The 24,329-nt window shown below is 43.8% G+C and overlaps 1 protein-coding gene across 2 annotated transcripts; it reads right to left on the reverse strand.

Annotated features, from left to right (window-relative positions):
- Positions 1 to 339: 339 nt before the first annotated feature.
- On the reverse strand, positions 340 to 23,816 carry ZSCAN20 (zinc finger and SCAN domain containing 20). Of its 2 annotated transcripts, none has more exons than XM_011955377.1 (8): positions 23,720 to 23,816; positions 16,782 to 17,308; positions 8,159 to 8,345; positions 7,615 to 7,691; positions 7,205 to 7,289; positions 5,121 to 5,798; positions 3,234 to 3,662; positions 340 to 2,627 (listed from the first exon to the last, which is right to left on the reverse strand). In XM_011955377.1, the coding sequence occupies exons 2-8, from the start codon at positions 17,196 to 17,198 to the stop codon at positions 1,369 to 1,371; spliced, it is 3,132 nt and encodes a 1,043-aa protein (XP_011810767.1). In that variant the 5' UTR covers positions 17,199 to 17,308; positions 23,720 to 23,816; the 3' UTR covers positions 340 to 1,368. The 2 variants fall into 2 exon arrangements, with proteins under 2 accessions (XP_011810767.1, XP_011810768.1); XM_011955378.1 differs by having other exon boundaries at positions 1,195 to 2,627; positions 3,234 to 3,659; positions 23,716 to 23,776.
- Between the last annotated feature and the right edge of the window lie 513 nt (positions 23,817 to 24,329).

Below are 24,329 nucleotides of genomic sequence, written 5' to 3' on the forward strand. Positions count from 1 at the left end.
AGCCCTGGGCAGGCCTGGGACAGGATGGCTTAGGGTAAAACTGTGCCAAGAACCTGGAATGTAGAACAGTGGTCAAGGCCCTCCCAGTAGATGACCATACACACCAGCACCTTCCACCTCAGTCTTGGCATAGGGACCAAGAACAAAGCTTCTGCCTGCCAAAAGAAAAGGCCAGACAGGCAAAAATGTGGGGACCCCAGGCTTCTGTTAGGGTTAACCTATGATCAGTCAAGCGTGGCAAGAAGCAGGACTGACCCCTGAGAAAAAGAGCTCTTAGATTCCATTTCCTTAGCCAAAGCAGTATCTTATTGGAAGAAAAATTACTTAGGCCACATATTCTTCCCAACCTCAACCCACCTATATCTCTCACCCATATTATTGAGAAGATGGAAACTCGCATCAAGTATTTTGATAATAGCTCATCCTTGCTCAAATTATTTCACCAATTCTGAATATCCCAAGTCCTTTAATCCTTAGGGATTCTCAATTTCCATATTTGTTTAAAAACTTCAAAATGTAGAAATTTTATAACAGGAAATGTGGTCTACAAAGTGCATTGAGATTCTGGCCCCTAAGTTACCTAACATGAACAGGAATTCAGTATAGCAATAAGAGCACGACAGACTCAAGACAGACAGATCTGTTGAATCCTGCCTCTCCCACTTACAGATGTGTGACCAGTGCAAGTTACTTAATTTCCCAAGCCTCTAGGAAATGGGGAGAAAGTTAGTAGTTATCTCCTGGGGCTGTTGTGAAGATTAAATGAGATGATGTATACAAAGTTATTTGCACAGAGCTTGCCAAAGAGCAACAGCTCAATAAACACCAGCTATTGCTGCTATTAATGATTTTGTAATGATGTCACTGTTCTTCCTACTCTGTGCTGAGCTCACAGTGGCCTGCTCTAGGCCAACTCCTCTCTCACCAGAGTCTCAACATTCTCCCGAGGATATGTCCCCACTGAGAAAGTACGAGAACCACTGCTGATGGGGTGGATTACACATGGACAGCGTGAAGGCACAGTGAGAGCTTGGAATCACTGCTCAGGACCACTGATTTAACTCTAATCTCCTAAGTTGCCAGTTTGGCTCAAATACTGACATAGCTCTTACATGACAGCAAATACAAGGACAGTCTGAGGATTCCGTGTGGGTCTTTACAGAAGAAAAACAAATTACACTTAAGCAAAGTGCCTTCAAATCTGGATCCTTAGTATTTGTAATTTACTTCCAAATTACCTGGTTTATACCTAGATAACTTCCCTGGGTACACACCAAGCTTAAAAATTGGAAAGTTTCTCTCTAGCATACATCTTATGATATAAGATACACACATTGAGTCCTCTTTTGTTGTTGGGGAAACTGTCCCCTACGATGCCTTCCCTCCTGCGTGGGTTCTCCGGTGAGCACTGAAGTGGGAACTGTTGTTGAAGTCTTTGCCACACTCTGTGCACTTGTAGGGTTTCTCCCCTGTGTGGATTCTCTGGTGAATAATAAGACTGGAGCTCTGGTTAAAGCATTTCCCACACTCTCTGCACTTATACGGCTTCTCTCCCGTATGAATCCTCTGGTGAGTAATGAGGTTAGAACGGTCACGGAAGAATTTTCCACACTCAAGGCATTTGTAGGGCTTCTCTCCTGTGTGTACTCTCTGGTGTGTGATGAGCTTGGAGCGCTCACTGAAGCACTTCCCACAGTCCACACATTTATACGGCTTCTCTCCAGTGTGGGTGCGCTGGTGATTGGCCAGGGTGGAGCTCTTACTGAAGCTTTTCCCACATTCAGCACATTCATATGGTTTCTCTCCTGTATGGATTCTTTGGTGACTAATGAGGGCAGAGCTCTTAGAGAAGCTTCTTCCACATTCAGAACACTGAAAAAGTTTCTCCCCTGAGTTTGTGCTGTGTGGTCCAGGAGAATTCAAGTCCTTACTGATACTTTGAGGTTGTTCAGGAGACGTCTCCTCTGTAGAATTCCTCCAGTGAGCACTAAAAGATGGGCTTTGGGAAAAGTCTCCCCCGGGCTCACTACACAGGTCAGGATTTCCTCCCAAGTGGATTCTCTGATGTTTCAGAAGGTTTGAGCTCTGGTTGAAGCTTTTCCAACATTCTCCACATTTATAGGGCTTTTCCCCTGTGTGGATTCTCTGGTGAGTGATGAGATTAGAGTGGTCGCTAAAGCTTTTACCACATTCAAGGCATTTATAGGGCTTCTCTCCAGTGTGGATTCTCTGATGGGTATTGAGGTTAGAGCGGTCACTAAAGTTTTTTCCACATTCAAGGCATTTGTAGGGCTTCTCACCTGTGTGGATTCGTTGGTGGGCGATGAAGTGGGAGCTCCGACTGAAGCTCTTCATGCATGTGTCACACTTGTAGGATTTCTCTGCAAGGTACAGGCCTTGATGGTCAATAAGTTTTTCTAAGTCCTCTTCAGAAGAACTTTCTTGCCACCGTTCCTGTGAGGGATTTCCCCACTGCCCTTCATCTTCATTTTCATTTTCACTGTCTTCTCCCCAGTCAAGAGGTTGGCAAACAGCTTCTGTAGGACATTTTGATAAGGCTCCAGGCAAATCCTCAAAAATGTCCTGCTCTGAAATCTGGTCTTCATCTTCATGCCTCATTTCAAAACCTGAAAAAATGGACAGAAATGCAGTTTTTCTTCACTCATTAGTTAGCATATGTGTGTGTGGGTGTGTGTCTGTATCGTACATCTGTGAATTTGGCTAACATGAATTTGATTCTTATATCTTATATCTCACATCTTATAAATGTGACTAACATGAAATTGATCAAGTTTTGGTACATACAAATGTTTCTGTCCTGCAGAGCTGAGGAATGGACTCTGGGACATGGTGACCCCACCAAGTGAGCCATGGGGCTCAGCCCAGCAGCTATAGCCAACCTGTTTCCCTGGAAAACTCCTCTATCTTAGTACTCAATCATGAACACCTCCTTCTTCTAGTACATTCCATATATCCTGTGTCATACTGGATTGAATAAAGTCTCTAACCGCCCAGATATACCTAGTAAAAGATAGAATGACTGACTGACTGACTGACTGACTGACTGATTCACACACAGCTTAAGACTGGATAATCTGAGCAAAGCAGAAATACTTTTTCCTATTCAATGCCATTCTCTCTTTTAGTAAAGAGACAAAAGGTAATGAGCCTGGCTTCTTCACTCTCTCCACATGCCCACGGATTTTGAGAACATCCAATTACTCTAGGCTTACCCATGTCTGGGGCTTTAGGACACAAGGTTGGAGGTTTGACAGCATCTTCATTGGCCACCTCACCCCAGGCCTCCTGGGCATCAGTCTCAGCACTGCTCTGCCCACACCTAGGGAGACCTGCAGCCTCCCGGACAGTACCCATGGACGTGACTGCAGTCCGAGCCCTCATCAGTGAGTCCAGTTCCTCATAGAAAGGACACGTCCCTGGTGGGTGACTGCTCTTGGCTTTCCGGTAGCTTCGAAGGAGGTTTTTGAATCTGTAGCGACACTGCTCCAGTGTCCGCAAGAAGCCCAGAGCACACAGCCGCTCTGCGATGGCCCGGTACACCTGGCTGTTCTGGTGACAGGTGCGAAGCTTTTCCGAGAATGGGGACTCACTGAGAATTGCCAGGAAGGCCTTGGTCTCCTCATAGCCCCAGTGCACACCTGCTGTCAGGAGTGAAGAGTTGAGAACTGTGAGACTTAATGAGATGTGCCTAGGTCATCAGAGAATAGAGTCACCTGCCCTTCGAAATACCTAGAACATAGGCATGTCAGAAACTATCCAGGTACCTGGGCAATATCCCTTTGCTTCTCAGGGGCATGCGAGGACAGTCAGCCAGAGCTTCCCACCCTCACTCTCTTCTAAGAGATTCTATTAACACTTCAAGTCTTGGCTGAAGGTGAGGACTTAGGTAGTCATATTATATCAGTTATATCAGGTGATCCCATGCCCTTGGCTTTGCTGATTAGTTCAGGGAAAAGCCTGTAACCGGGATGCATGTGATTTTCCCCATATTCACTCAATACCTGTCCTCTATTTATTTTATAAATTCTTTTTTTTTTTTTTTTTTTTTGAGATGGAGTTCCACTTTGTTGCCAGGGTAGAGTGCAGTGATGCAATCTCGGCTCACTGCGATCTCCACCTCCTGGGTTCAAGCAATTCTCCTGCCTCAGCCTCCTGAGTAGCTGGGGATTATAGATGTGCACCACCACACCCAGCTAATTTTTGTATTTTTTTTTAGTAGAGAAGGGATTTCACCATGTTGGCCAGGATAGTCTTGATTTCCTGACCTCATGATCCGCCCGCCTCAGCCTCCCAAAGTGCTGGGATTACAGGCGTGAGCACCTGGCCATAAATTCTCCTTTTAATAAAACATGAAAACTGAGAATTCCTAAAGATTAGAGACATAAACGAATTTCAAATAGTCCTGCAAGAAAGGCCAAATGAGGACACACTTTCCTCCTTTGCAGAGGAATGAAAAGGAGGTGGTCTAGTCTCAGCTCCTCCGCAGGAAAGTGATGTACCCCATGAAGGCAACCATGTAAAACCAGCAGGCAGGAGCCACGGGCTCTGATCCGGGCTCTGCTCCTACCTGTGTGTCTATAAGACACCTCATCTCTTGGACTTCCATGTTTGCACCTTTACAATGACTGGGTGTTTCCCAGACATTGATTACTCAAGTCTATGCTGTCATGATTTCTGCCATTATCTGTTCAATATTTCACTCGCCATCACTCTTTACCTAAATTTGCTATCTGTGAAATCACAGGTTGATGCACTCACACAAATTAAGAGAAATATATAAATACAAGAATTTCAAGTTCATTCATGTAACGTCGATGATCATCCCATATTACCAGTGACACACTTTTGGAAATACCAGATTCACTCTTTGAGGCCCCTTAAGGCTTTAAAAATGTTTCCTTCTATAACTAAGAAGACTTTAGCGAAGAGACTTGGTCACGGGAAAAGAGGGTTGGAGTTTGAGGATGACCTAAAGAACGTAGCTCTTCACTCTAGTGGCTTCAATCCGGACTTGCAGCCTGTGCCCTGACCTCAGGGAATAGCAGTCTAGCTGGTAGGAGGGTTGGAATCTGAATCTGACTAAACCCCGATGTTCTTACCAATACGGCTCTGGAACAGGGCTGGGGCCCCTGCAATCCTGGGCCCCTGGGTAGACTCATCAGTGACCAGGCCAGCACCGTTACAGTCTTCTGCCATTTCTTCAGGCTCCCAGCCCCCTTCCTCCTGTTCATCCAACTCTGCATCACTATCCCCAAGCCTGGGGAGTGCCACGGCCTCTCCTGGGCCATCTGTGGCTCTGATGGCTGTCCGAGCCCTGACCAGGGCCTCCAGCTCCTCGTAGAAGGGGCAGGTACCTGGTGGGTGGCTGCTCTTGGCTTTCCGGTAATTCCGTAGGAGGTTTTTGACCCTATAGCGACATTGCTCCAGTGTCCGCAGGAAGCCCCTTGCCCTTAGCCGCTCTGCTATGGCCCGATATACCTGGCGATTCTGGTGACAAGTCCGGAGCTTTTCAGAGAAAGGAGACTCGCTTAAAATTGCCAGGAAAGTCTTGGTCTCCTCATAGCCCCAGTGAACACCTGATACTTTCATGTCCTCCACATCCCACTGGTATTGTTCCTCCCAGGCTCTTGACTCCCTCCAGGTCAATGCCTGAGCTGGCTCATTATCCAGGCTGTAAGCTGCAGTGCTCCTTTTCCCAGAATTTGTAAGACTCAGACCCCAAAACTCTGGTCCTTGCTCTTTCTCGGAGGTGATACTTGGTTTTGAAACTGGAACTCCTACAAAAGGAAGAAGAGAGATGACAGAGTAGAAACGGTCTGCTGAGCAGCATGTTTGTCCAAAATCTCCCTGAAACTTCTATCTTTTCCTTGCAAGAGGCTGACAAAAAATTCCCATGCTGATCCAATAAAATGTCTGCAGGAATAGGGAGAGAGAAGAGGTGACACGACCACCATATGAGAAACGTTAAGTGACCTGTTTGCTTTGTTCATTTGTTTGTTGTTGTTGTTGTTATGAAACATGAAACATCATATAAGAGTGACTCATTGGTCCACAGATGGACACATGACCTAAACTGGCCCAATCAGACTGAACTCCACAGCTGGAGGAAAGGGGTGTGTGTGTGTGTGTCTGTGTGTGTGTGTGTTAGTGAGTCTCTGTCCTGCTAGGCATCCATTGCCACCACCAGCATCTATCTTTTGACCATGAAACAAAACAGCTTTAATATGGAGCTAACACTGAGGATGGCAGACAGAAAGAAGAACAAAGACCTACTAGGACATTGCTCAGCTAATCTGTACTGTGGTTGGAGCATGTCCTCCTCAGGACTTCTAATAATGTGAGAAAATAAATTTCCTTACTTTTAAAAGTTAGCTATGTTTAAAGGACTGCTATCTCAACAGCTCCCAGCCCTAACAAAATAGGAAGCCTCTAATTAAAATAAATACTTGAAGGAAACTAGATGAAAAGGGTTTAGAAAGGCATAAGGACAATCTAATTCAGCATTTCCCAAAGTCTGTTCCTTTGAACACTATTTCCTCCAGATATCATGTGTAAAAAGGGGTTCCACTGTCAAGCAAGTAGCCAGTAAGCTTCCAGTATCTAAACTTACCATGAGTCACGCCTATCAGAGTCTCTTCTATTTCAGCTATTCACATGTCTAACTCCCCGCACAGTGATCCCGGGCTCCACAGGGAAATGGCTCCCTATTATTTGGCTTGCTACACAGGAGTGCCCACAGAGAAAGGAGTCTGTGCTGGTTATATGGGCTTCAGGTATTTTGGGCTCTGTGACATTTATTCCTTCTGGGTTTAATTAATTGGTCTCATGGGTTTAGTTCACTAAAGTCTGCCTGAGAGAAAGATCCTATTTACAATGCTGAAAAAAATCAGATTTCTGAGACAACAGGCCAGGCCTGGCCTCTGGTCTGTGGTGAATGGACTGAGGTAAGGAAGGTAATATGCCCAGAGAGGGCAGGCTCTTGGAAGCCATCCTGCCACCCCATCTCCAGGCAGCCTCCATCCCTGCCATGAGAGTGCTGGCTACAAAGGGCAAGTCTTCTTCCTATGTCTGAAATTCCAGAGACTGCAGAGCCATGATTCTTAAAGGAGAGGCAAAACTCTCTTTGGGAACTGAGTGTATCAGAAGCATGACAACATCACCTTCAGAGGGCACATCTCCTTACCCAGGTACACGCTGTTCCCACAGTCGTCTCCTGGGGGTTCTTTACAGAGCTCCTTCTCAGCATGTTTGCCAGGGCCCAGGGCTTCCTACGAGATGCACAAGACAAGGACCCCAAACATCACTGACCTTTGACAACAGCCTAGGAACCCTAGCAGGTCCCAGGAAAGATGATGGGAACAGAGGGATACCATGTGTGAAGCTGGCATCATAAGGAGCAGGGTGGCCGTTTGGTATATACATGTGTTTGGGGATGTTTGGGGCGTAGCAGACTGGGGGTGAAGGGCAAAGGCTAACACCCTGGGCCTCATGCCCTTTTGCTGAGCAGAGGTCATGGAGAGACAGGAGGAACACTGGGTGGGCAAGAGCACAGGAGCAGCAATGACAGGAAAGGAAGAACGAATAGCAGCTTACCTGGGACTCAGCTGTCACCTCCCAATCTCCAGCGCTCCCCATCTTTGGGAGAGTAGGGACTCGGGGAGTGAGGACAGCTGAGGAAAAGAAAAAGTCTCTGAAACCCAAGCTCTGGTTCCCAAAAAATCACCTCCCTCTGAGATTGGCTTTCCAAAAGTCACACTTGGATCAAGCTGGGGCTATCCCTATGGCCAGTGCAGACTTCCCCTTTATTTCCCTTCTAGAGTGTGTAGCTCCTAAGCTGCTGTGAGTGGTGTGCCACGTGGGAGAGGCCAGCCCTGACCTCCTGTGGTCACCACCCACTCCTGTCCCAGCCTGCACCTGCTGCAGGACTCCAGCTACAGCGGGGCATGCTGGCATCACCCATAGCCACAGCCTCTTTACGATGCTTGCTTACTTCTCAGTAAGTGTGCCCACCACACTGCAGCCTATCCCTTGCCTTGAATTCTGCACATCCTTCTTCGCCATGCACCTTTCCTCACCTCCCATTCCTCTGCCCTGCAGAAGGCCTCATTCCCTAATGTTCTCAGATTCTCGTACTCACCACTCTCTTTCAAAGGCTGTGGTGCCATCTTGGCATTTAGATGATTGGGAAGGTCAGGGCACGTATTCTTCACCCCCTTCTTCTGGGACTGCCCCTCAGGCCAGGGATCCACTGGCTGCGGCTGGAAGCTCTGAGATTCTTCCCCTGTCTTTAAGGGCCTGGTCTCTTCTGTATACAATTCCAGTTCCTACACACAAATAGCCAAAATTCCCACTCATCAGTTCAGTAAGACCCGCTTTGGTATTTTGAGTATAACTGTGGTCCAGAGGCTAACAGGCTCTTTTAAGATCCAAAATGACTTGAAGTAGGATGAGAAAGCCATCAGAGTGAGTTCGGTAGGTAGATCGGCATTTATACCACCAAATGTGTCTGTTGAACACACGGTGGCTATCCAAGTGTTTCAATGAGAGTGCCACTGTTTAAAACATTTTTGATCCACAGAGATAAATTATGTAAAATTTGTGTAACATTAAAAAATAACCCATAAGCATCAAAAATAGGTTGCTTACTTTTTAAGTGATCAAAGAGAGATCAAAGTTACCAAGTTGTATATTAAAAGGCAAAGGGAAGCATAAAAACAGGAAAAAAAGATAAAATCATAACACCAAATGCAATTGCTCTAAATATCTCTGCTGAAAGACAAAGCTATTTTTAAAATAAAAATTTTTTAAAGGGCAAAGAAACACAGATGGAGACTGGGTGCAGTGGCTCATGCCTGTAATTCTAGCATTTTGGGAGGCTGAGGCAGGGAAATCACTTGACGCCAAGGATTCAAGACCAGCCTGGGCAACACAGCAAGACCCTCATCTCTATAATAAATAAATAAATAAATAAATAAAATTAACCAGGTATGGCGGCACATGCCTGTACCCCCAACTACTCAGGAGGCTGAGGCAGAAGTATCACTTGAGCCCAGAAGTTCGAAGTAACAGTAAGCTATGATCATGCCACTGCACTCCAGCCTGGACAACAGAGTGAGATCTTGTCTCAAAAAAAGAAATTAGCTGGAATTTTAAAATAAGATAAAAGTACGTGTTGTTAATCTTAAACTAGAAGGACACGCAAAAGACAAGGCACTCTAACTCAAAAGGAAAAAGGAAGTGGCAATTTTCATTTCAATGTTGGATTTTAGGCAAAAAAAAAAAAAGGTACTCAGAGATATAGAGAAGATATTTAAAACAAAAGGGAATAATCAACTAAAATAACATTACCCAGTCAACTTCATCAATCATACAGCTAATTTCTTATCTCTATTTCTCAGCTGATTCCAAGTTCAGAGGTAGAGAGGCCAAGGTATTATCCTGGCTGTAAAACCTCAACAATATAACAATCTCAATACTTTATAAAAACAACTAACTTTTTTTTTTTTTATTATACTTTAAGTTCTAGGGTACATGTGCATAACGTGCAGGTTTGTTACATATGTATACTTGTGCCATGTTGGTGTGCTGCACCCATCAACTCGTCAGCACCCATCAATTCACCATTTATATCAGGTATAACTCCCAATGCAATCCCTCCCCCCTCCCCTCTCCCCATGATAGGCCCCAGTGTGTGATGTTCCCCTTCCCGAGTCCAAGTAATCTCATTGTTCAGTTCCCACCTATGAGTGAGAACACGTGGTGTCTGGTTTTCTGTTCTTGTGATAGTTTGCTAAGAATGATGGTTTCCAGCTGCATCTATGTCCCTACAAAGGACACAAACTCATCCTTTTTTATGGCTGCATAGTATTCCATGATGTATATGTGTCACATTTTCTTAATCCAGTCTGTCACAGATGGACATTTGGGTTGATTCCAAGTCTTTGCTATTGTGAATAGTGCCGCAATAAACATACATGTGCATGTGTCTTTATAGCAGCATGATTTATAATCCTTTGGGCATATACCCAGTAGTGGGATGGCTGGGTCATATGGTACATCTAGTTCTAGATCCTTGAGGAATTGCCATACTGTTTTCCGTAATGGTTGAACTAGTTTACAATCCCACCAACAGTGTAAAAGTGATCCTATTTCTCCACATCCTCTCCAGCACCTGTTGTTTCCTGACTTTTTAATGACTGCCATTCTAACTGGTGTGAGGTGGTATCTCATTGTGGTTTTGATTTGCATTTCTCTGATGGCGAGTGATGATGAGCATTTTTTCATGTGTCTGTTGGCTATATGAATGTCTTCTTTTGAGAAATGTCTGTTCATATCCTTTGCCCACTTTTTGATGGGGTTGTTTGTTTTTTTCTTGTATATTTGTTTGAGTTCTTTGTAGATTCTGGATATTAGCCCTTTGTCAGATGAGTAGATTGCAAAAATTTTCTCCCATTCTGTAGGTTGCCTGTTCACTCTGATGGTAGTTTCTTTTGCTGTGCAGAAGCTCTTTAGTTTAATTAGATCCCATTTGTCAATTTTGGCTTTTGCTGCCGTTGCTTTTGGTGTTTTAGACATGAAGTCCTTGCCCATGCCTATGTCCTGAATGATACTACCTAGGTTTTCTTCTAGGGTTTTTATGGTATTAGGTCTAACATTTAAGTCTCTAATCCATCTTGAATTAATCTTCGTATAAGGAGTAAGGAAAGGATCCAGTTTCAGCTTTCTACTTATGGCTAGCCAATTTTCCCAGCACCATTTATTAAATAGGGAATCCTGTCCCCATTTCTTGTTTCTCTCAGGTTCGTCAAAGATCAGATGGCTGTAGATGTGTGGTATTATTTCTGAGGACTCTGTTCTGTTCCATTGGTCTATATCTCTGTTTTGGTACCAGTACCATGCTGTTTTGGTTACTGTAGCCTTGTAGTATAAAAACACCTAACTTTTAAAAATGTATTTCAATTTTTTTTCAATAGATAATAGACTCACATGGTTTAAAAACAGAAAATACATACAGGGGTATATTCAGTGAAAATGCCCCACCCCCATCCATCTCCATCCCGTCGATCCTGTTCTTTTCCCCTCTTCTCATCACAGGAAACCCATGTTCTTCATTCTTTTACAGTTTCTTTCTACATACAAGCAAATGTAAATATGTATTCTTAGCTTCCCTCTTTTGTATACAAAAACTTATGACTAGATATATTGCTCTGAGTCTTATTTTTTTGAACCAAAATAATAACAACTATCTTCATTAACTTACTGAGTTTGCCAAACTTAGCTGTAAAACTTTTTTGGTTGGCCTGAAAATCCAAATCCACTCACAGAGAAGGATTTTTACCATTGAGAAGACATATAGGAATGGGCCATGAGCATCAAGGGCCATTCCAAATAAGAAGATCCACCAGTGTCCTGAGTGACTTCACAGGGAGAAAATATCTGCTTATCAACCTTCTTATATGGTCATGTTAAAAAAAAATTCACTTTGTTATCATTATAATCTACAGAGGAACTGTGTGACTAAATTCAACAACAATCTTTACTCTCAACCCCAGTTCCTCCAACTATTACCATCCCTAAGTAAAGACTCTGATTCCATGGATAGTAATTTTGGACACAGAAAGAAGCAGATTCAAGTGACAATCAGGAGGCAAAAAATTAGTAGGTCAAACTTCTAGTTTCCAAGAAATCTGTAGAGTCTAGAATTTGCCACTCAACAGTAACAAGTAAAAAGCTGAACAAACTGAAAAATCAACAACTCTTCTTAGATCTGTCAGAGAAGTGAGGCCACAAACCACTCTCCCCAAAACTGGAGAGACAAACAGGTGGAATCAGAGAATCACAACTTAGTGGAGCAGAAGCGTCTGTGGGAACCAGTGCCAGGGAAGAAAAACCTAAACTGTAATTGACGAACTGCTGGAAGGACAGGGCAGACAACTCTGAGAGGTAAAAACTCCAGGGCACTTAATCACTGAGCAGGGGTACATTTTCATAAGTTTTATCTCCAGGAGTTCAACCAGATCCTCACAGTGAATATCAGAGAAAAATCTCTTCTTGCTTATGGCAGATGGCAGGAAAAAGGAACCATTTTGAAATATGCCAGGGTTTGCAGTTATAACAAGGTTGCAGGGTACAAATATGCAAATAAGCAAAAGTCAACCGCCTTCCTTTATACCAACAATGAAACAAGTAGAATTTGAAATTAAAGGCATAATAACATTTACATTCTCCTCCAAAAAAAAAATGAAATATTTAGGCATAAATCTAAGAAAATATGTAGAAGATTTACATGGGGAAAACTAGCAAAGAAAGGCGTCAAAGAAGAACTAAATAAATGGAACAATATTCCATGTTCACAGATAGAAAGGCTCACTGTCGTCAAGATGTCAGCTTTTCCCAATTTGATCTACAGATTCAACACCCAGTCAAAGTCACAGAAGTTTATCTTGTGGATATCAACAAACTGTAAAGTCTTTGTTGTTCATTTGTTTTGTTTTTTTTTTCAGTAGCAATGGGGTTTCATCATGTTACCTAGGCTATTCTTAAACTCCTGGGCTCAGGCAATCCACCTGCTTCATCCTCTCAAAGTCCTGCAATTACAGGTGTGAGCCACTGCACCTGGCCATGTGCAGTTTATATGAAAAGCAAAGACCTGGAATAACCAACTCAATATTGAAGGAGAAGGAAAAAAATCAAAGGACTGACACACCTGACTTCAAGATTTACCATAAAGCTATAGTAATCAAGACCGTGTGGTATTGGCAAAAGAATAAAGTGATCAATGGAACAGAATAGAGACCCCAGAAATAGTTCCACATAAAGACAGTCGACTGAATTTTGATAAAGGAGTAAAGGTAATACAGTGAATCAAAGATAATGTTTTCAAAAAATGATACTAAAACTGGATATCACATAAAAAAAAAAAGCTTGTATCCTTCACAAAAATCAACTCAAAATGGATCACAGACCTTAATGTTAAATGAAAAACTACAAAATTCCTAAAATATAGGAGAAAACTGAGACAATGTTAGGTATAGCAATGACTTTTCAGACACAAAATCAAAGGCACAATCCATGAAAGAAATAATTGATAAGTTGGACTCCATTAAAATTAAAAAATTCTGCTCTATGAAAGATACTGTCAAGAGAATGAGAAGACAAGCCACAGACTGGGAGAATATATTTGCAAAACACACATCTGATAAACGACTGTTACCCCAAACATACAAAGAACTCTTTTTTTTTTTTTTTGAGACGGAGTCTCGCTCTGTCGCCCAGGCTGGAGTGCAGTGGCCGCATCTCAGCTCACTGCAAGCTCCGCCTCCCGGGTTGACGCCATTCTCCTGCCTCAGCCTCCCGAGTAGCTGGGACCACAGGCACCCGCCACCTCGCCCGGCTAGTTTTTTGTATTTTTTAGTAGAGACGGGGTTTCACCGTGTTAGCCAGGATGGTCTCGATCTCCTGACCTCGTGATCTGCCCGTCTCGGCCTCCCAAAGTGCTGGGATTACAGGCTTGAGCCACCGTGCCCAGCCCATACAAAGAACTCTTAAAACTAAACAGTAAGAAGACAAACAACCCAATTTAAAAATGGGCAAGACTTGAACAGTCACCTCACCAAAGAAAATATACAGATGGCAAGAAAACATGTATAACATGGTAGGTTATTAGTGAATTGCAAATTTGAACAACAATAAAATACCACTATCTACCTACTAGAATGGCCAAAGTCCGAAACACCAAATGCTGGCAAGGACGTGGGGCAACAAGAACTCCCATTCATTGCTAGTAAAAATGCAAAATGGTACAGCCACTTTGGACTACAGTTTGGCAATTTCTTACAAAGGTAAACATACTCTTACTATATGATCCAGCAATCATGTCCCTTGGTATTTACCCAAGTGAACTGAAAACTATGTCCACACAAAAACCTGCATATGAATATTTACAGCAGCTTCATACATAACTGCCAAAACTTAGATGGAACCAAGAGGTCCTTCAGTGGGTGAGTAGATAAATAAACTGTGGTACATCCACACAATGGAGTATTATTAAGCATTAAAGAGAAATGAGCTAACAAGCCATGAAAAGACATGGAGGAAATTTAAATGTATACTACTAAGCAAAAGAAGCCAATCTGAAAAGGCTATATACTGTATGATTCCAGCTATGTAACATTTTTTAAAAGGCAAAACTATGGAGACAGTAAAAAGATCAGTGTTGCCAGGGGTTGGGGGAAAGGAGGAATAAACAGGTAGAACACAGAGGGTTTTTACAGCAGTGAAGCTACTCTGTATGTCACTACAGTGGTAGACACGTTACTATGTCATTATAATGGTAGATACAGTTTATAATAGGGTTTTTAATGTTATACATTTTGTCAAAACATACAGAATGAGTAACATTAAGAGCCCTAACATAAACTGCTACTTTGAGTGATGATACTGATGTATCTATGTAGGTTCATCAATGGTGATAAATGCACTGCTCTGGTGCAGGGATGTTGATAGTTAGGGAGGCTTGTGGGGGAGGGATGTGAACTCTCTGTATCTTCTCCTCAATTTTGCTGTGAGCCTAAAACTGCTCTAAAAAATAAAGCCTGTTTTTTTAAAAATCCCTGTGCACCTGATGGAGGGGGCATCTGACGGAGAGGGGGATTCAACAAGATGGTGATGACAGAAGAAACAAGGTAACAATCACAAAATAGCAGAGCTGAAAGATCCCTTTTAGGAAACTATCTTAGGGGACATTTAGTCTTGTAGGCACCAACCTTTTTCAGGTGCTGGTTCATGAATATTATAACTATATTTCATCCTATTATTAAGACTTGAAAAATTTTACTTGCAGAGAATGCAACTAAGTTATATATCTTGCAATATAAGATCACAAGCTACATTTGCACCTGAAAAAACAAGCTCCGCTGCTACTTGTCCATTTGTTTTGAAATTTATGAGCACTCAGGAGCAAGTAGGAAAGTTTAAAAATAAAAAAAAAAGTCACAGTAAAAACAAAAATACATAATAGAAAAGATTCCATTACCTTATTTTTTTCTCAATTTTAGAAGCAGTTCAACTTTTGGTCAGCTCACAGGGCCATAATTTGTGAACCTTTGGTCTAGTCCAACCCTCTCATTTTACAGATGAAGAATCATAAAGACCCTGATTTAAATCAATTTTCATCTCTGGGTCTTAAGTTCTTTATCTTCCAACTCTGAAGCCCTAAAACTTCCATTTGTTTCTTCATTGCCACTTAAGACAAATAGCTGGTTTCTTTAAAAGAAATAATATAGGGGGGTGAGGTGGTATATTAAAATAAGGCACACTCTCTCATACTTAGTTCTGTAACTTTATATATTACTCTCCCTATATCTTCAATCAGTTTGTAAAGGAATCCAAAGAGCAAAGTCACAGTTCTTAAACTTTGCTCCCCCGATCTCACACTGTATAGAACTTTACAGTTTAAATGTACAGAAAACCCCTGCCATTTGCAAGGCATATGTTCCCAAACCTGTAATTTCCCCCAGCAAAATGTGGGTAAGTAAAATATCACAAGAATTACTAACTATAACAAGTGGAGAAAAACAGTCATGTTTAGATGAAGGTTCTGGATCCAGCCAAAGGATCTGTTCTACATATACCAGCTTTGAAGCAGGATTCAAAATTTCTGTCACAGCAAAACTATGCATTACATCATGGGCCTTCAGTGGTCACTTGCAAATTGTTGAAACTGCGAATGTTAAATCCATACTTTCATTTCCCCTACCTCAGCTCTATCACATAGTTATATAACGTTAGGTAAGTTACTGACCTCTCCATCTGTGTTTACCCATTTGACAAATGGCAATGATAATAGCACCTACCTTACTGGATTGCTGGGTTGATGAGGGACATATATAAAAAGCTTAGACCAGTATCTGACACACAGTGAGTGCTCACAAAATGTCAATTAATATCTCATTTGAGCCTTATGGCTCAAAGGTATTTTAATTCCCATGGTTTGCAGAGGAGGCATCTGATACGCGGTAGAAAGAACAATGACCTTGGAACCTAAGGATTTGGCTTTAGGCTCTGGTCTACTCACTGATGACCTTTGTGGGCCACTTGGCATTTTGTTTTGTTTCATTTGTACTGTTTGTAGAGACAGGGTTTTGCCATGTTGCCCAGGCTGGTCTTGAACTCCTGAGCTCAAGCAATCCATCTGCCTCAGCCTCCCAAAGTGCTAGGATTACAGGTGTGAGCCACCACTCCTGGCCAACTTCTTGGTTCTTAGTTTAATCTATAAAATAGGGGCAACAGTACTATTTCTGTCTATCTACATTACTGCTATAAGCACTCAGAGAAATCACATATGTAAAAAGATTTTGTTAGGTATAAAACACAAGTTAATCATATTGTGAATATGGTAGTGGGAGGCAGTCTGGAGTAGTGGTTAGGAATACAAGCTTTAGAGTTAGAATGCCTGAGTTCAAATCCTGACTCTACCATCTAGCAGCTGTTCAGACCCCAGGCAACTTACCTATCTTTTCTCTGTCTCCGTTTTCTCACTAGTAAAATCAGGATAACAGTACCTATCTCATTAAATTGTTGACAGGACTAAGTGGGTTAACACATGTAAAGCACTTAGAACACTGCCTGGTAGACAGTAGTGGTCAATAAGTGTCAGTTCTCAATAACTATTGTTATATTTATTGTGAATTTGGCAATTATTAACCTAGTCACAACTCCACTGCCTTGCCTGACCCACTCCTTGGAAGAGACTGTCTCACCGGCTGTCCTGCAGTCCTGGTCTCTCGGTGCCAATCCTCCACCAGGGCCACAGCCTCCTCACCACTCTCAGGGTGGCGTGCCTGCACCCAGGTCTGGACCTCCCTAGGCAAGATAGTCAGGAACTGCTCCAGCACCAGCAGCTCCAGGATCTGCTCTTTGAGACGGATCTCTGGCCTCAGCCAACGACAGCAGAGAGCCCAGAGCTGGCTGAAGGCCTCATGGGGTCCAGCTGCATCCCTGTATTGGAACTGTCTGAAGCGCTGGCGGGAGGCCTCTGGGCCAGAGACAGAGTTGCGGTCTTTCTCCCAGAGTTTGGATTCTGATCCCCACGAGTCCTCTTCCAATTTCACAATCAGGAGTTCTTCAGGCTCTGGCTGCAGAGACGCCTGGGCTTGCGATTCCAGGGCTACAGCCATTGTCTACCCTAGACGCCTTACTTCAGCTGTGCTGTCCACATCCAATGTCTTCCTTCATCTATAGTGAGTCCTTCAAGAGGTTCCTAGAAAAGGCACTGCTCCCCAAGGCTCTAAGGCAGAAAGACAAAGGATAGAATGTGAGCAAAAGAATGCAGAAGCTTCATTATCCCCCTTACCCCATACCTTCCGTCACCTTTGCATGGGGGCAGAGGCGCTAAGAGATGCCCCTTTCCCACAGGCAGGAAGTGAGGCCACAATCTGGCACCAAAGCCAGTAGCACCTACCTTACTTGATTGCTGGGTTGATTAGATAAGCGATATATATAAAAAGCTTAGACCAGTGTCTGACACACAGTGAGTGCTCACAAAATGCCAATTAATATCTCATTTGAGCCTCCCACTTTGGAGGAAGACAGCACAGTATTCAATCCTCTAGGTCATGACTGAACACCTTAGCCTGGCATCCCACACCTCCATGATCTGGCCCAGTATAGACTTCCTCCCCTCTACACATGTCCAAAGTCCAACCTTCCCTCAAATTGGGTTTGAAATGTCACCCCCTCCATAAGGCCTTTCTTCCCGAATCTTAAAGCTTGGCTGGCATTATTCTAGGGATGTTCTCCTTGCAAAATCCAACAACTCTATGCTATCCCCTGGTCATCCCACCCACTTGGCATTATTCACCATCCCTATACATGACTCCTAAAACTCCAGCAAGGACCTGTTTCCAGATCTCCAGACCCCAAAATCCAAACCCCTTCATGACATTTCTACTTGACTGTCCCTTAGGCACCTTAAACTCAATGAGTCAAAAACTGGATTTGTTATTTTCTCCTGCAATCATGTCTGCCTTCTGAAGCTCCCCCTTCAGTGAAGGCACTGCCATCAAGTTCTCCACACCAGAAACCTGGTCATCATCATTCTCTAAGATCCCCCAAATCAATTCATCACCACGCTGTGTCCACTTGGCATCTCCATCTCCAATGCTACCACTTCAGTGCAGAGAATCATCATGTCTTCCACCTGATCAGTCTCCTAACACATCCCTGCCTCCACTCACCTCACCCCAACCTCTGCTCTATTCTTGGCACAACAACCAAACTAGATCAAAGCCTGACTACACCACCTCCCTGCTAAACACCCTCCAGTGATCTCCCATTTCCCTCAGGTTTTAAAGCACAAGCCTTACCCAAGTCTCCAACTCATCTCTTTACCATGGTCCACTAGTCATGGTGCTCCAGAAGCACAGCTTTCAGATCTTACACCAAGCTGCCCTCTGAACCTTCCCCTCTTTGGGAAGGTCCCCTTTGGGAATGGTCTCCTCCCTTCCTTCGGCTAGCAAGGTCTCAGCTTAAATTGCACTTTTTCCATGAGGCCTTCCCTGCAACCTGAAACAAGATTCAGTCCTTGACCACAAGCTCCCATGGCATCTTACATTTTCTCTACCATAGCCCTGATCATCCTTTACTGTAATTTTCTTACTCACTAGATCATTAGCTTCCCAAGAGACCTAGCACAGTGCTTGGCACATATAGGGAGTACTCAATAAATAATAAAGTCATGAATGATCGACTAATGATGATGGTGTATCATTAAGCAAGGATTACCATTAATCCCTTTCTGTGCACACTAAATAAAAAATAAATGACCGTCCTGCTTATGCCAAAAGGAATTCCTTTCTCTTTTATTTCCATGTTTCTGTGACACTTACCACTTTCTACACTGTATGACACACTGTATGAGAAAGATGTGTGTATCTATGTTGTCCCCAAGGAGATTACAGCCTCTCTGATGGCACCCATGCTGGGTTATCTGAAAAAATGAGCTCACTGTGTTGTCCCAACAAGTCTGGGTGACATTAAAAAAATGCCCACTCAAAGGAGATCATTAGCTGCTTCCAAGTAGGAACGACACAACTGAATTGAGAATGGAGAGATGGTGGTATTTTTCATTTTGGGCAATCTGACTGGACTGAAGAGAAACAAGGCAAGGGTCATAAAAATTAAAGTATTGCCCTAAAGGCCTCCATTATACTTAGGAAGAGGCCTAAAGCACCACTCATGGCTACCTGGCAACTTCCTACTCATCCTTCAACTACCAGCTCAAATGTCACCTCCTTTGATAGGAGTTCCTTGACATGCCCTTTTCATGTCCTGCTCTCCAAGAATTGCCTCCCTAATCCTATATCCCCAAAGCAATTGGTACATACCTCTAATATAGGTATTATCCTACACTATTGTAGTTACCAGTTGCTACATCTGACAGCCCCATTAGACTGTATTACTAGAACCAGTATTGTATGTTACTCATTGCTGTATCCACAGTGCTCAACCCAGTATCTGATAAATAGCGGGGCCATTAAAAAGTTTTATTACCATTTATTAAAATAATGAACCTAGTATATCAAAAGCCTAATGGGATATGGATGATCCATAATTTATACTAAACTAAAGAATTCACCTTTCATGAAATTTCTTTTTGAACCACAACCTTACTGATGCATGAGTTCAAACACATTTCTGTCACCCTCTCACACAAGGAGTAATTCATCAGTCATTTATAGAGTACCTGCTATACCCTGTTTGGAAGCTTCAGATCTAACAGTAGCTGGGACTGACAGTCCCTACCTTCAAGAAAATTACAGTCTAGTGAGACAGACAGTCAATAAGCAAGCAAAGACAATTGCATTCCTGCATAAAGAGGACACCACAACAAAATAGGCAATTAGCAGTCATACCAGGCCCAAAGCTCAGAGTCTCAGATAATAGGTATTTTCTCCTGGAAAGACTTGAAAGTCCCAAAGGTTTGTTTCAAATAGAAATCGGAAAGCCCCAGGGACCATATATCACCATAACCTTTTCCAGTCTAAGGAAGTTAGACTGAAGTATGGATAGCAGGCTATTGTGGGGAGAGGGAGGCCAACAGAGTCGGCCAACACCCGGCTGATTTCACACAGAAGTAAATAAGGGAAAATGGACCAGGGCATTCCTCGTTTCCCAGATGACCAGGAATATCAAGCCTCATTAGGACCAGCAATTTCTAAGAGTACCCCTTCATTGAGTGCCCACAGGGTGCCAGGCACAGCGCTGTGTTCCACATTCATAATCTCACTGAATCCTCCAGGCAGCAACTGGAGTCTCATGAGGTGTTGAGCTGCATTTCACTGACCTGTAACTTCCACTACAAAGATAAGAAAGAAAGAAAGAGGGCTGGGCGCAGTGGCTCACACCTGTAATCCCAGCACTTTGGGAGGCCGAAGCAGGTGGATCACAAGGTCAGGAGTTCAAGACCAGCCTGATCAACATGGTGAAACCCCATCCCTACTAAAAACACACATACAAAAAAAAATAGCTGAGTGTGGTGGCTCGCACCTGTAATCTCAGCTACTTGGGAGGCTGAGGCAAGAGAATTGCTTAAACCCAGGAGGCGGAGGTTGCAGTGAGCTGAGATCACACCACTGCACTCCAGCCTGGGCAACAGACCAAGACCCTGTATCGGGAAAAAGAAAAAATAAGAAAGAAAGAGAGAAACAGCATAATTTAAATAGTGCAGCCAGTTCCGTTCACTATCTGTTCGAGAATAAGCATGTGGTGATGGCACCTAGGACTTTGCTATTCACCAGGTTGGTCTTGATTCCCTCGTGCCTCTCTTTCCACTGAGGGTGAGTAAAGTGTCTTTCATATCACACAGTCCTTAACACAAGCCAATTCTCATCTAATGTTCAAACAAGAAAGCCTGGCTATGCTGATTAGTTTATTTATTGAAAGGCAGCAGGTTAGTTTCTGAAATGGCTCCTTGCCAAAGGATTTTCAAGCTAACTGTGATTTTTGGCTAAAGTGATTTTCACCCTTAGAATATAATTATCTGATAAGGTATGACTGCACTATATTCTCAATTATCTAAAGGGAAACTGTTTATGAAGAGTCACTTAAGGTTACACAACTAGCAAGTGGCAGAGTTAGGGTCTAAGCCCAGATCCCTTTTCTCCAATCATTTTTCTTAACCACGTCCTATAGCCTCCTCTATGTGTGCTAGCCATCCAAACTCCTAAGATGAGAGTGGAAAGAACATTAAGGCAGGTGTGAGCAGACTGGGGTTCTAATTCCACTCCTGCCACTAATCAGCTGTGTTACTTTGGACAAGTCATGTAGCCCCTGTGGCTGCCTAGCTAGGCCGCAGCTTACAGCTGATCCTACTCACCAGTTGCCCTAGGTTCCTTAATTAGTATGATGGGGTAGAGCAAGGGGGAAGGAAACTAGAGTCAGTGGCTACAAGTTTAAATGGGTATAAGGACCTAACAATGTAAATGAGTCAATGACTGAAGTGAACTGGGTGGGCACTACAGCCAACTATAGAGTGCCAGGGGAACATATGCCCAGAATATTCCTAGGCCTGCTAGTTTTTCCAAAAGAAGCTAGCACTCTAGATTTTTAAATGTTGGCAAGCAACTCAAAATTGCTTCACACACTATGAGATTAAATAAAGCATGACGGTGGACTTCATTCAGCATGGGCTGTCGCTTTGCCACTTAGCTTCAGCTAAGTGATCTCAAAGCTCTCTTTCAATATCCACAAAGACCTAGAAAGAGTACAGAGGCTCCCAGGTCATGAGGGATAAGTGCTGACTGCCATCAAAATCAAGATCTCTTTACAAACACAGGGAAGCTGAGGGGCATCTTGACTCCTAGGGTAATAAGTATGAATGTGTCATGAGGAGCCCACTCAGTGAAAAGGGAAGAGAAGATCCTCCCCAGTTCCATGGGAAAGGCCAAGACTGGTCTTCGACCTCCAAAGAGAAAAAACTGGGAACTCTCAAAGGCTGTCAGGCCCATCTGGCTGACAGTCCAAGCTATGGCTTAAAGCAGGCTGACCTAACCTCACACAAAAGGGCTTAAGTTAGGGAGAGCAAATAGGTTTCATTTAAAGCAGAAACTTCAATCAACTGGAAGTGGCTGCCTAGAGTAGTGTGCTGAGGGCTCTGAGTACTGTGTGAATATGTGCTGTGAACCAACCAATTAGCCATGACTGCCAGGGACACAGGAAGGGGCACTGGCAGCACACATTCCATGTATTTGTCACTCCTGGCTTAAACTCCCATTGGCAATGAATCAGCTTCAGCTTCCAGCAGATAGCCCTGACAGGCAGGGGAAGACTAAAGCTCCTGCCCTGGAAATCCACTGGAAATAGAAGTCTTCAAGGCTGGCATAGCAAAGCTTACCCTGCATGGTCTTCATTCACACATACATCAAGTATTTACTGCTTTACATCAAGTATTTACTGCTTTACATCAAGTGTTTACTACTCTAGACTGGGCAATGGGGAAACAGAGGTGACTGAGACACTGTTCCTGTCCTGGAGATGTTCACAGTCTAGTGGAAGAGACACACAAGTCACAGATAATTATGATCAAATGTGGTAATAGGAGAATTTATGGAAGCTGAGGGTTGGGGGTGACTTAATTTGCTTAAGGAAATTGAGCAAAGTAAGAGTTGAATTTTTTTTTTTAAGTTAAAGTAGTTCTCTTGGCAAAGAAGGTGAGGGACCAGAGAGAATATTCTAAGCTGAGAGAACAGCATTTATAATGACAGAAAACCAAATGGCCTACCCAGGAAATGAGGAAAATCTTGACAGCCCTGGAGTGTGAGATGCATGAAGATTAGGCTGCAAAAGGAGTTTATGAAGGACAATGTGTTTGGACTTTACAGGTTATGGGAGCCAATGAAGGTTTTCAAGCAGAAGGCATAATCAGATTTGTAGGTTAAACAGATAACACTAGGTGCAATGTGTGTGTTCACGCTGGGAAACTCAAAAGGCTTCTGCAAAAATCCTACAAGAAAGAGGCCGACTGAAACTAAATTAAAGAAATTGAAAGATCGGAAGATCCTTGGACGTGAAAGAATGCAAGAGGAATCAGAGAGTAAGTAGGTAGGTAGGTAGGTAGGTAGGTAGGTAGGTAGGTAGGTAGGTAGGTAAATGGGATGATGGTGCCACTGACTTCCATAAGGCATAAGGAAAGAAGTGCAGGTTTGGGGCAGAACACAACAGCCAGTCCCATCCACTGGGTTCCAGAGGTAACAATCATTAGGGAGGTAACAAATTAGATATGCTTGTTCTAGACGGGAAGGTTGAGATTGAAACACTATTTTTAAGGTCAGGCTTCAAGCTCAGGCCCTCTTCACTTCTTGCCAGGGCCCCAGACCCTCTATCCTTTCCTCTGTGGTCTCCAGACCTTTCTATGGCTCTCCCACCTCCAAAACCTCCCTCAATCCCCTCACCTTCAGACCTTTCTAAGGCCCTCCTCATTCCCAGGGCCCTCTATCGCCTCCTCATCCCCGACCCCTGTATGACCCTTCCCATCTCCGGCCGCTACATCCTCTGACCGTCCCTCACCCTCCACCCCCACATATAAGCTTCTTTCTCCACTCTCACCTTCCCCAGTCCCCTGTGTCACCACCACCTCCTAAGTCTCCAGCCCAGAGCCTGCGTCTCAGCTGCCCCCGCCCCGCCACCCGGACTCACCCACCGAGACACCCACTTCACAACAGGGCGGAAGTGCTCCCGGGCTGGTGCAGGGAATGCTGGGACGCGGAGTCCGAGCGGCGCCACCCCGGGAATGGAACGTCTGAGACCACAATTCCCAGAAGGAACCGCGCGAGCGCCGGTGGGCGGCCCCCTCCGTTTGCTGCCTTTCAGATGTCTTCAGCCAATAGATATGTCATCTTCTCCCGGACCCTGGCACTGGAACAAGTCGGAATGGGCGCGACACATGGGGGCGGGATCTGTTGCGATCCTGGCCTTTTCCATAGGCTCCCGAATAACAGCACTGCCCAATGGGAGGACACTCGAGCAGAAGAGGGCCGGGTTCTATTGAGCAGTAGAAGTGAGAGCTTCAGAGCCCGAGAGATTAAAGCAGACAGAATAAGAAATATGAAGAGAGAGTGACTAGAGGTGACCAGCCCGATAGGCAGGAGAGAACTGGACAGTTGTAGCTTCAATTTCCAGCTTACAGCTAAGCTGTGTGCCTTTGGAAGAATTCTGAACCTCGTTCTCTTCACCCTTAAAATGAGGGTAGTAATGACATCCATGTCACAGAGTTTTGTGAACCTTCAATGAGATAATACACCTAAAACGAT

The sequence above is a fragment of the Colobus angolensis genome, unplaced genomic scaffold (genome assembly GCF_000951035.1).
Source record: "Colobus angolensis palliatus isolate OR3802 unplaced genomic scaffold, Cang.pa_1.0 Scaffold4, whole genome shotgun sequence".
Lineage (NCBI taxonomy): Eukaryota > Metazoa > Chordata > Mammalia > Primates > Cercopithecidae > Colobus > Colobus angolensis.

Coding starts and splice junctions, on each gene's coding strand:
- ZSCAN20 (XM_011955377.1), bottom strand. CDS start 17,198: ATGGCTGTAGCCCTGGAATCGCAAGCCCAGGCGTCTCTGCAGCCAGAG. Junction 8,346..16,781: donor CCAGGACTGCAGGACAGCCG/GTGAGACAGTCT, acceptor ATTTGTGTGTAG/GAACTGGAATTGTATACAGA. Junction 2,628..3,233: donor TCCTAAAGCCCCAGACATGG/GTAAGCCTAGAG, acceptor CCATTTTTTCAG/GTTTTGAAATGAGGCATGAA.